The sequence below is a fragment of the Diabrotica virgifera genome, chromosome 5 (assembly GCF_917563875.1).
Source record: "Diabrotica virgifera virgifera chromosome 5, PGI_DIABVI_V3a".
In the NCBI taxonomy this organism is placed as follows: domain Eukaryota; kingdom Metazoa; phylum Arthropoda; class Insecta; order Coleoptera; family Chrysomelidae; genus Diabrotica; species Diabrotica virgifera.
This window is the reverse complement of record NC_065447.1, coordinates 138,443,545-138,457,375: the sequence shown is the minus strand read 5'-3', so window position 1 is coordinate 138,457,375 and position 13,831 is coordinate 138,443,545. Positions and strand designations below refer to the sequence as shown.

Below are 13,831 nucleotides of genomic sequence, written 5' to 3'. Positions count from 1 at the left end.
TTTTATATTGTAAATTCTAAAACTGAAGCAATTTTAGGCTTAAATTCTAGTATTCAATTAAATTTAATATCTAAAGTAAATAGTGTAGGGAGTGTAGGTTATGATTTTGAAGAATATATTTTAATTGAACAATTTAAAGATATTTTTTCAGGCATAGGATGCATTAATAAAAGGTATGCTATAAAAATTGATAATAATGCAAAACCAGTTATACACCCAACAAGAAAAGTAGCTTTACCTTTACTTAAAAATTTAGAAGAAAGTCTAAACAATCTTGAAATGCAAAAAATTATTGAAAAAGTTGTAGGTACTTCAGAATGGGTGAATCCTTTGGTACTTGTAAGAAAGTACTTGAGAATTTGTTTAGATCCTTTTGAACTCAATAAGGTTGTTAAAAGAGAACATTGTCAAATTCCAACTTTAGATCAAATAACGAGTAAATTACGCAATGCAACTGTTTCAGTACTTACATTAGACACGCAACACAAGGGTTTTATCAAATTCCATTAACAGCAGAAAGTAGTAGATAATCTTTGCACATTTGGTACTCCTTTCGGGAGATATAAATTTCTTAGAATGCCCTATGGCTTAATATCGGCTCCAGAAGTGTTTCATAGTAAATTCAAGGAAATTTTCAAAATGGATGGTGCCGACACATAGGTGCCTACATTGATGATATATAATTGTTTGGGGAAAAGACAAAGAAGAGCATGATGCCAAGCTCAAAGAAGTTTTCAAAATTGCTAAGAGAAACAATGTTAAATTTAATTTGTCAAAATGTAAGTTAGGTAAAACTCAAATTTGTTATATGGGTCATATAATTTCAGGCAACGGTATAAGTCCAGATAAATCCAAAATACTGAACTTCGTAGACCAGAAAATAAAAAAGATTTTCAGAGACTGTTAGGTATGCTGACTCAGTGCCGGATTAACCATTAGGCGGACTAGGCCGCCGCCTAGGGCCCGGGCACTTGATGGGGCCCGCATCCCACACAAATGCATTAATTAATATTTAATTATTTAAACAAAAATTTAAAATGTTACGTTTTTTTTTCAATTTCTACCCACCGATGGGCCTTATAGTCCATTCACTCACGGTAAAATATTGCAAAACCTCCGAATTTGAAAGAAACTTTGGATTTGAAACAAGAGCTTGGATCGATATGAAATTTGGTACAAGCATAGCTAACATGTCAAATAAAAAAGTGATATTGTGCCAATGTGTGTTTTTGCTCTACGGTTGAGTCCACCCCTTCTCGGGGTTGAAAAAATATATTGTCAAAATACGCCCAGAAGTGGATAAACTGACTAATTCTAAGCAACTTTTGTTCAATACAGTTTTTCCAGGGTTGGTAGGTTTAAACCAACATGCTTAAATCCTTGGTATAACCATGGTTTAAATCAACTGGTTTTTTTTAAGAAAAAAACCTGGTTTTTTTACTGAACCTCCAAACTGGTGTTTTTATTTAAAGTTTTTTTATACAGCTGCCGCAAATGAAGAAAATTAAAATAAATAAATTCTATTTTTTACTTTCGAACTTAGCTATTTTGAATATGTTGAAAAATAAAAGTTGTCTTAATCATTTTTTTTATTGTTTATTACTATTATTTTATAAAATAATTTATTCATTTTTAAAGTATTTAGACTTATGATACTTTGTATCAAATAAACCTGGTTTAAACCAAATAAACCTGGTTTAAACCAAATAAACCTGGTTTAAACCAAATAAACCTGGTTTAAACAAAAAATCCTGATAATTTTGGTTTTTTTGAAAAATCCTTTGGTTTTTGCCTACCCTGGTTTTTTCATCAAGTCAATACATTTCGAGTTATTTGCAAGTGAATATCTTCATTTTTCAACAAAAAATAACACGTTTTTAGACGGTATTTCGCAAATAACTCAAAAAGTAAGTATTTTATCGAAAAAATATTCTTAGCAAATGTGTATGTGTGCAGTCTGTAGACCCAGTAGAAGCAGAGTTGTAGCTAATGAAAAGTAGGTTCTTATTCGTCAAATTCCAAATCAAATATTTCAACGTGAAATAATCAAAAAATGAAGCACTTTTCATGGAAAACTCATCATAACTTGTTTAAATGTTTTAAAAAAGCATGATTCTTGTTTTTAAAAAAAAATTCTATCATAAAAAGTAAGCAAGATACGCTCATAATAAAGTTGATCCTATTTTGTGGGTTAAAAAACTGGTGAAAATAACCCCCTAATTAGCATCCCAAATGAAATTAATCCTTACCGCTTCACAAGCTACTTTACTTGTGTGTATTGTTTATATGCTCTGTAAGTTTCATCGATATAAAGTGCTTATTTATAAAAGGGCTGTAGTAGAAAGGGCTTGAACAAGTCACTAATCACGAGTGTATGCAATTTTTTTTATTTAGCTTAATGCCTCGACAACTAATGGCCATTGGCATGGTACAGTGGATTTTTTCAATCAGCTACCTAGTGTAGTGGGTAGTGTGTGTGTGTGTGTTGAGTAAATGTCTTGTTACTTAGCAAAGTCGTCATTGTTCTTGCAAACAGACGCTAATTGTATCCGAACGTTTGCGGTCCCTCCGGTGAGTACCGATCCCACAAGGATAGAAACTATTTTCATTTATTAATTTTTAATAAATGAAAAATTCTGTACCCAGGGTATGCAAATTTTGAACAGTCATATCTTAACCAATAATTTTTATCTTAAAAAAAAGCAAAAATCTGAAATATTCAGAAAATCAAAACCTATATTTTTTACTCTTTAAGATTTTTGGTACCACTAATAATTTTTAAGTTATTTTGAAAACAAAATACATTTTATTTTTCAAAATTTCAAAAAATTTATTTTACTTTAAATCCCAATGGTTTAAAATATAAGCACTGTGAACCGGTGAAACTTATACATCATATACATAATATACTTATAAGTTTTTTCAAGATTTTCATAAATTTTCAAGACTTTTGTGCCAAAAGAAGGAATCGACATTATTTTAAGCTTTACTTACTTAATTTTGATACTTGAAACTTTATTAAAAAAAAACAAAAATAAAACTTTTTTTAACACTATAAAAAAATATGATTTTTCACCGAAAAGTGCTTCATTTTTTGGTAATTTACGTTGAAATATTTGATTTGGAATTTGTCAAATAAGAATCTACTTTTCATTAGCTCCAGTTCTGCTTATACTGGGTCTACATACTTCATACATACACCATTTTTTTAAATTTTGTATAGGCTATATTTTTTCTAAGAATACTTTTTCGATAAAATACTTAATTTTGGAGTTATTTGCGAAAAACTGTCTAAAAAGGTGTTTTTTTTTGTTGAAAAATGAACATATTCACTCGCAAATAACTCAAAAAGTATTAATTTAGTGAAAAAACTCGATAGAACAAAAGTTACTTAGAATTAATCAGTTATCCATTATTTTGAATGTATGTTTTTTTACCCCCGAAGGGGTAGCACTCATACCCAGGGCAAAATCACATATCGACACAATATCCCTTTTTTTCTTTGGCATATATTGAATATTAATGAGCAGTTGTTGCGAAATGTAAAAAAAAAGAAAAATGATCTTTTTTACATTGTCGTAATTTATTTTTGGAGTAACTACTTCCCAAAACAACATAAATATCTGTAAATTTGTTTTAAGTAAATGGTCGATATAAAGGGGCCTACTTCTTATGGCCACCTAGGGCCCCATGATGCCTTAAACCGTCACTGTGCTGACTTATGTAAGTAAATTTATTGGTAATTTCTCAGACATAACATATCCGATATCCACTACGTCAATTACTTAAAAAAATGAATTCATTTGGGAAAATGAACATGAAATTTCTTTTGAAAAATTAAGACAAGTTCTAATTAATAAACCTGTATTACAATTTTATGATATCGTTGATTGACCCATATCAATAATTCAATCAACGATGATATTGAATTAGAGACAGTAGTTTCAGCTTCAGTAGACGCATCGCAAAACGGGTTAGGTGCTGTGCTTCTTTTGTTTACTTCAATCATCAACTAGTCTAATTATTAAAAGAGGCTGCTTTCATATTTATCCTTTATTTCCTAGGATTATATTGGATTATTACAAAAATCATAGAGAAATAAAAACAAGGAATAAAAACAAGAAATAAAACAAGGAATAAAAACAAGAAAGAAAACAAGAAATAAAAACAATCTTGTTTTTATTTCTCTATGTTGTAAAATGAATATTATGTATAAATAAACATTAAAAATAAAAATTTATTTATTATTTGTTTTTGTTTTCCAAGCTAGGCTGTCATCTGTCTGTCAATAATAGTGGTCTAGTCCGATTAAGGAATTAAGCTTGATATGAACGAAGCTAAAACAAATAATTTCACCAGAGTATGTGAAATGTCAAGTATATGAGTTGGGGCTCTCGATGAAGTGACTGTATACGAGTTGGAGCGTATAGGACATGCGCGTGACGTTTGACAAGTTCAAGGTTTTAGGTGAATTGGACGGCGCCCCACAAGTAGACCAGGGCGCATCTGTAAAAATATTAGTACATTTGGACGTTGAAAGGTGACTCAAATTTTTTTGCAGAAATTGCTTCAAAATAAATCAAATAATAATATTTGGGTTATCCTCCCTCTCAAAAAGGTCCGGAACATTGTTTAAATAATCAAAATGTCAAAAAATTAAGGAAAAATTCGATTTTTTTCTTGGTTTTTTGATTATAACTTTAAGAGTATTCATTTTCGAGAAAAGTTGTACTGACATAAAAGTTGCGTAATTAAATTTCCTATAATACAGAATTGGTTAAAAATTTAAAAAATAGTCACCCTTGTTGCAAAATAGCAATAATTGTGAAAAAAAAAACATACAAAAACAAGTATTCGCATTTTACGTTTTTCAACCATTTATGCTACACTTAGGAGCTTCATATTTCACCCTGAAAAACTTTATGATACAGTAAAACAATACTGTAAATTTCATTAAGATCGGTGCAATAGATTTTGCAAAATAAATTTTGCAATACAGCTTTCGTAAAAAAAATTCATTTTTTCAAAATGTTACAGGACTGAAAATAAAGCAGATAGCAAGTTGAAAATTTTTTTGCGTATAGAAGTGTACTGTACCTTTCATTTGCAATTTTGCAAAATTAAAATCGATTAACACCACGGCGTCAGGAATTTTTTTAAATAAACATTAATTATTGGTGCTACGCGCAGGACAGCGGATAGTTTGCTCTGATTGGGCATTCCAATGACCTTTGATAATGATTGATACATTTTAATTTTTATTACATTTCGATATAAATAAATAAATTTGTTTATTGCAAAACACTCTATCCTTTGAAATAACACTTATATTAGCAAAAACTTTCTTTGTTCATATATTTTAACTTAAATAATAAAAGTTTATTATTTTTAAACATATGCAATTGTTTAACCAATATTTCACAAACAATAATAAAATTAGTTTGATTTCTGTGGAATTAAAATATTAAAATACAACAAAATATAGAGTAAGAAAATAATATATTAGATAAACATTGGAAGAAATTTTGGTGGAAATCAACTTGTGTGAATCGAACACCGCTGTCCTGCGCGTAGCACCAAAAATTATTGTTTATTTCAAAAATTTTCTGACGCCGTGGTAATTAATCGATTTTAATTTTAAAATTGCAAATGAAAGGTACAGTACACTTCTATAAGCCAAAAAAATTTGAATTTGCTATCTGCTTTATTTTTAGTCCTGTAACATTTTGAAAAAATGAATTTTTTTTTGCGAAAGCTGGATTGCAAAATTTATTTTGCAAAATCTATTTACCCGATCTTAATGAAATTTACAGTATTGTTTTACTGTATCATAAAGTTTTTCTGGGTGAAATATGAAGGTCCTAAGTGTATCATAAATGGTTGAAAAACGTAAAATGCGAATACTTGTTTTTGTATGGTTTTTTCGCAATTATTGCTATTTTGCAACTAGGGTGACTATTTTTTAAATTTTTAACCAATTCTATATTGTAGGAAATTTAATTACGCAACTTTTATGTCAGTACAACTTTTCTCGGAAATGAATACTTTTAAAGTTATAATCAAAAAACGAAGAAAAAAAACGAATTTTTCATTCAATTTTTTACATTTTGATTATTTAAACAATGTTCCGGACATTTTTGAGAGGGAGGATAACTTAAATATTATTATTTCATTTATTTTCAAGCAATTTCTGCAAAAAAGTTTGAGTCACCTCTCAACGTCCATCTCAAAACAGATGCGCCCTGGACTAAAGTATAATATTATGAAGTAAATAGTATCTATGTAGTCGTGTCGCAAAAGCTGGTAATAATTTCTAATGGTTTCGTCCAAAACAAATGTCATATTCACCAATTGTTTGGTTGAAAAATTAAAATTTAAAACATAAAAAATTGTTACAAAAATTTCAACTACAAAAGTATTACCAGCTTTTGTGACACCAGTTAATAATATTTATATTAATAATTTGGCTGATACATTTAACATTCATTTGTTTCAAAGCATACTTTATAATTATCTTCTCAAGATGCAAGTAAATTTAAAAGGTAAATTAAAAGTTTAACTGATCTTACTCGTAAATACAATATAACTAACAATTAATTTGGTACAAGAAAGTTGCTGTTGTAGAAAAATTACTAGGTTAGATATCAAATTTGGTTGTTTATTTAATTTAGTAACTATTTTATGCATTCATTAGTATAGTAAAATATTTTTTGTAAAATAATTTTTAAATATTAAATTCAATTGAATTGTACTAGTAATGTTCTTTTCATGAGCATTTTTCAGTGCGTTACAAATGATGAAAAAAAGGTAAGTCCGTGATAATATACATTTTAGTGACATGACATTTTAGTTAAATCTGACAGTTGTCACATTTTATTTGCAATTTGGCAAAAAAAAAACAAATCAATTGTGTTTATTGCATTTATAAAATGGTATTTTCTTTGATTTGTATAGTCTTATAAATTGTTCAGATTATGGGTATTCGTAAATATTTTATATAATTCACAAATTATTTTATTTTCGATTATGGCGCCATCTATTGACAACTAGAATAAATGTTATAAATTTCATCGACGAAATGTAATCACCGACGGGCGTTTTTTTCTGTCACATACAATTTAATGCGTTAGAAAGAAATCGAAAAACTGTGACGCACTGAAAGACCCTCATGAGAAAAAGCATATACGATTTATTTTAATCTTTAATTACGTTTTTATTTGCATATTTGATATTTTAATGTATGTTTCTAAAACAAGATTATAATTATTTTTTTTTGCAAAAAAATTTTTTAACAAAATATCCGCAAAAAGGTAAAATCTATAGTTTTCTTTAAATATCTACAAAACGAAACATGCTAGGTACATACAACCTCATACCAAAAGAAAGGTTGTAATATTTACTACAAAAGGCGATACTACTATACAGAATGTCCCATTAAAAAAATGAGAAAATTTTATATTTGCAAATAGTGATCACATTGTATATTTTATGGATATATGTCAAATATGTTAATTTATTTAAAAATAACAGTATACTAAAAAAACTTTGACATGCCATAAAAATTTTTATTACCTTGAAAGCCTAATTCACAGCCCTTTGAATATTACCATTTTTCTCAATAAAAGTGTAAATATTTCGAAAATTGTTAACTTTAGGCCTATAATACCTTATATAAATTCTTAATATTTTTAAAAAATATATTCAAAAATGATTTAATATATAGGGTGTTCCATTTAAAAACACAACATCTTTGGTTCCTACCGTCGTTCTGACTCACCCTGTATAATCTAAAATAATTTTAAATTATAGACGGTTTCGATATACATTAATTTTGTTAAAAACATTTTTTTATATCCCATAATTTAGCCGTACACAAATAAAACCAGAGGTTTGGCACACCCTGTATACTTCGAGCTGCAATAAGTGTCACCTCCTCCTATTAATTTAGTTATTTGTAACACATGAGCAATACGTTTGGACTGATCGAGTTTTGAAACATTCCTTGGCCTGTTTTTAAACAAGGAGTAGTAAACTCAAAAGACAGATTCACCCCCAATGTTGTCACTATAAAAATCACCAAATACATCTTCTTTTCTGGTTGATCATGTCGGCCTTCGACAGGCTGGTTGGTTTAATTGGAAGCAAATGAGCGGAGTACTCTGTGATCGAAATATCGGAAAAGGAAAGATATACAAGAATTTGGTGAGGTCTGCGTTGGTGTATGGCGGTGAAGTGTGGCCTGTAAAGAGAGTTCAGTAAAAGAAGATAGAGATAGCTTAAATGAAAATGTCACGGTGGATGTTGGATAAGACTAGAAGGGACAAGATCAGGAAAACATGATAAGGGGAAAGAGCTAGGGTGACTACAGTCTCAATAAAGGTTCAAAACTAGGGTCACGTTGAACGAAGAAATGAGAACTATGTGGGGACAAAGAAGAAAACTGTTAGAAGTTGAGGGAAAGAGAGTAAGAGACAACCCGAAAAGAAGATGGAAGGACTGTGGAGCTGGGGATTTGAGAGAGAAAGGTTTAAATAAAGAAGACACGACAGAAATGACTGGAGAAGAGGAGAGTACGCTGAGGAAGAACAAGAAGAAATCTGTAATCCATACAACACTGGGTTAGAGCTCTGCTTATTCCGTTCGATTCTATTGTCTCGAAACCCTTTTGTCATTCAGCAAAAAGTAATACTAGTGGACACTATAAGATCATTGGTACTGAAATATGAGCCAAAACCAGCTTGATCTGTTGGTTAATAGATATTGTATTATTGATAAAACAGATGACTATTTTGATAAAAAGTTTACACTGGGAGAGGAAGCTGTTAGGTCAGGTCTAAGTTGTCGATTTCCTCTTTTATAGATTAATATCTTTAAAACATTGCAACGTTGCAACGACGCTTTGTTCCAATGGGTTGGAATTATGCTGTCATATTATAAACCGATGATATGTATCGGAAGACTCATAGTCCTGAGTCCTGACCCTCAAAAGAATCAAAAGTTAGTGGATTTTCAATTAACATGTGATCGTTTCGTAAAATAGTTTTACTGGTTTCACGGTTTCAATATTTTTAATTTTCAAAGCTTTTCTTAAAAATGTAATGTTTACAACGCTGATTTAACACTTAATTTTTATTTTAGCTCAATTACAAATGATACTGGAGCTACAGATTAAATTTGACGACATTAAAGATATAAAGTATTTTATACAAAAATGTCAAAGTATATTAAACAAAGCGAAGTTTTTTTTGCCACTGAATCCTCCATATATGATTTTATGTAAGTCATTGTCTTAATTACCAGAATTTGTCTAATTGTTTAGCATTTTTTCGTACAGTTTCTTTTAATATTAAGGAATAAAGTAAGTATTCACATAAGTATTGTGAGGCTCCTAGACCCAGATTGAGCGCCGAAGATTCCGGCCTATTTTTGTAATTCCACGTAAATAATTTTTATTATCAATTTAATTTATAACCTGTCTTTGATTTATTTATGTGTGTAAATATTCTTTGTTATTCTAAAAAAAAGATCCACGAGGAAAAAGGTTTTCCTGTAGTTGGCTGTATACCATATAATACAAAAAAACGAATAAAATCCTTTATAAAAGGTAATAATATAATAATAGTCTCCCGTTACCGCTGACGCGGCTTTGGGATTATAGCAGGGTAGTCTGCTATATCTAGGGCCTACGATATACAAGAAAGGTAACAGGGCCAGTGCTACGCTTCAACCGCCTATTATTACCTCTGGTTTTACCCAAGTACTCATTTTATTCAGGCTGAGTCGACCTGGGGCCTATAGAAATTTTTAAAAATGTCTAGTTGTTCTTGCCGGCGCTAGGATTTGAACCCCGGCCTACCAGCATGCGAGGCAAGCATACTACCGCCTGCGCTACGCCGGCGTCGGCCCTATCTTTATAAAAGGTATATATTTAAAATCTCTAAAAAGGGCTACATCACAGAACTAGTTTTCGATTGATTGACCAATCATTATCAGTGCTTACCTAAAATGAATTAACCTGATAAAATGGTGCAAAGGTTTTAAAATTTTGACTACGGTTAAGAAAAGTTGTAGGTTATACTCACGTGATCTAACATGCTAATCACCAAAATATACCTAATGTTACAAAAATATGAGGGATTACAAAAATATGACGTAAAAACCCTTTAAAATAAATCCGTCAAGGAAGCATTGATGAAATATCCTAACTTAAGCATGGATGTTTAAAATATTCCATGTACTACGCTCTCGGTACCATCTGAGCTCTGATACGACTTGTTCACATGGTAATGGCAGATTGAATAGATAGGGTGAGAATAGTCATATGTAGAATTGTGGGGGTGGGTTGTATATGTATATGTATGATGGCAAGTGACGATGAAATGAATGGGGACTTCTGAACGATGACATGACAGAAGTGACAGTTCCACAGAGAGTTGAAAATTTAACCTGTCATATTTGAAGACTATGGTGTACAACTTGTTAAATTACGAAATGTAACAACACTCACTCCACTGTGAAAAATAATTAATTAAAATTAAAATAAACTAGATGTTGTAGTTATAAAATGTATTCACATATATTGTCAATGAAGTTGGTAGGCAAACCACATTACACAAATTATTTTTATTCGAAAACTGAAATCAGTAATCAAATCCTATTGTCGATAGACCCAGGATTTAGAAAAGCAATTTTGTGTTGATTTAAAATTATCAGTAATAAAATATTGAATGGGTTGCATATGTGAATCCATATTAGAAGTAGTAATGAAACACAGACTTACTCACAATCATTTAATAATACTTTGACGACCGGTTTCGATCTCTACACTATTCAGATCATCTTCAGGTCGGCGTTACAAGTAGTTAAATGCTACAATTAAAGAAAGCCAGAGTTAGAACATTGTCTGGTTGTACAAATGTTAATAGAAAGCCAAAATTTGAAAATAGGTATTCAACTGTTGACATTTCAGAACAACAAACTTATACATACATATGCACACATATGAGAAACAGATACTCATAAGCATGTATACGCACATGGATGCATGCGGTTTATGACTATTTGTTGAACGAGTAAAATTTAAAAATAATTAAAAACTATTAAAAATATTATTATAATTATTGTAATCAAAAATTAAAAATGCGTTCAAAATTCAAAAATTAATAAATAGAAATATCAATTTGATCCACTTACATGCCGTTACAAGGGATGCGTTGCATGTAACGGCATATAAGTGGATCAAATTGATATTACTATTTATTAATTTTTGAATTTTGAACGCATTTTTAATTTTTGATTACAATTATAATAATATTTTTAATAGTTTTTAATTATTTTTAAATTTTACTCGTTCAACAAATAGTCATAAACCGCATGCATCCATGTGCGTATACATGCTTATGAGTATCTGTTTCTCATATGTGTGCATATGTATGTATAAGTTTGTTGTTCTGAAATGTCAACAGTTGCATACCTATTTTCAAATTTTGGCTTTCTATTAACATTTGTACAACCAGACAATGTTCTAACTCTGGCTTTTTTTAATTGTAGCATTTAACTACTTGTAACGCCGACCTGAAGATGATCTGAATAGTGTAGAGATCGAAACCGGTCGTCAAAGTATTATTAAATGATTGTGAGTAAGTCTGTGTTTCATCACTACTTCTTTATCAGTAATAATTGCACAAGAGCTCTAAAATTATTGAATTTTTCCCGAGTGACACTTTGACAGTTTTAATTTAATTTGTAATTTTGTAAATTTAATTATGTCAAAGTGTCACGATGTCAAAGTGTCACGAGGGCAAAAATTCTATATTAATTTTAGAGATCGAGTGCAATTTGTTGCGATTATTTCATGAATAAAACTGTTGAAAACCAAAATTTTATTGTAATTTATTTATGTAAGTACAAATTAGTACAATTAAACACACAGTTGTTATAAATATTTTACGGTTGAAAGTCATCACTTTTATCATTTTTAAAACATTAATTGTGATTAATGTCACTAAATGTATTTTTTCATAGCAACGAAGGGCATCTGACGTAATATACTTGACGACGGGAAATTATCAAAAAATAATCAGCTTAATTTAGATTTATGTAGCTTTCTATTGGTCAGAATCTCCTACGAATGAAATTATCAGTAGTAATTGCACAATAGCTCTAAAATTATCAAATTTTTCCCGAGTGCCACTTTGACAGTTTTAATTTCACGACCCGAAGGGGAGTGAAATTATGTCAAAGTGTCACGAGGGCAAAAATTCGATAATAATTTTAGAGATCGAGTGCAATTTGTTGCGATTATTTCATGAATAAAACTGTTCAAAACAAAAATTTTATTGTAATTTATTTATGTAAGTACAAATGATTACAATTAGTCCTGTCGCCAGGGGGGTACAACGGCCTCCTGTATTCAGATGGACTTACCCAAGTTTTTTTATGTATTTTGACCTGTAGAACACGAATTTTTTGGGTAACAGTTGATCCGCATGTCGATAAGATTGTTATAAACCAAGAAGTTGAGGAATCACATAACAGCGATTTCTCGCAAAACAAAACATTTTTTTGTATTTTTTGGGCCATTCTAACCAAAAAATGTTCCTACAAATTTTTTCGTAGGATGCATAGTTTTCGAGATAAACGCGGTTGAACTTTCAAAAATTCGAAAAATTGCAATTTTTGAACCCGAATAACTTTTGATTAAAAAATAAAATAGCAATTCTGCTTACCGCATTTGAAAGTTCAAGTCAAATTATATCGGTTTTAATTATTTGTATTGCTAAAAATTTATTATTTTATTGTTAAAAAAAGCTATAAACACCTAGTGCTTGAGTGATGTTTTCAATGATTTCTCATTTAAAATCGAACGAGTAGGTGGAGGAGGTAAAAATGCAAGCGGAGCTATTTCTACGTAGCATCATGCATTAAAACGCATGTATTAGGCACAGGAAACACTATGTGTTTAAAGCTTTTTTTAACAATCAAAAAATAAATTTTTAGCAATGCAAATATTCAAAACAGATATAATTTGACTCAAACTTTTAAAGGCGGTAAGCAGAATTGCTATGTTATTTTTGATTCAAAGGTTATTCGGGTTCAAAAATTGAAATTTTTTTACTTTTTGAAAGTTCAACCGCGTTTATCTCGAAAACTATGCATCCTACGAAAAAACTTGTATTAACATTTTTTGGTTAGACTGACAGAAAAAATACAAAAAAAATGTTTTGTTTTGCGAGAAATCGCTGTTATGTAATTCATCAACTTCTTTGTTTATAACAATCTTATCGACATCCGGATCAACTGTTACCCAAAAAATTCGTGTTCTACGGGCCAAAATACATAAAAAAAACTTAGGTATGTCCATCTGAATTAAGAAGACCGTTGTAACCCCCCTGGCGACAGGACTAAATTAAACACACAGTTGTTAGAAATATTTGACGGTTGAGAGTCATCACTTTTATAACTTTTAAAACATTAATTGTCATTAATGTCACTGAATGTATTTTTTGGTAGCAACGAAGTTCATCTGACGTAATATACTTGACGACGGGATATAATCAAAAATTATCACCTTAATTTTCACTTCTGTAGCTTTCTATGGGTCAGAATCTCCTATGAATGAAATAATCGAATTTATTTAACTTGTTGGTAGTTGTTGGAATTTGTGTAAGTTTAAAAAGAGGTCACAGTGGGGGTGATTGGAGTGTAAAAATGTCTTAAATAATCTAGGGGTATATATCATTAAAAAACACAAGCTCAGACTAAGGCGACCAATTTCTAAGAACCCTGCAGGCTGCCCGGATCCCTAAGGGTTTAAAACCAAACCTGTCAT

At 30.2% G+C, this 13,831-nt stretch overlaps 1 protein-coding gene across 1 annotated transcript in view; it reads left to right on the top strand.

Annotated features, from left to right (window-relative positions):
* LOC114332424 (UPF0764 protein C16orf89 homolog) overlaps positions 1 to 13,831 on the top strand; it is a 187,176-nt gene that overhangs the window by 4,029 nt on the left and 169,316 nt on the right. The window contains exon 2 of the mRNA XM_050650375.1: positions 9,139 to 9,276. Coding sequence (XP_050506332.1) covers positions 9,139 to 9,276 — 138 coding nt within the window. The remainder of the gene's footprint in view (positions 1 to 9,138; positions 9,277 to 13,831) is intronic.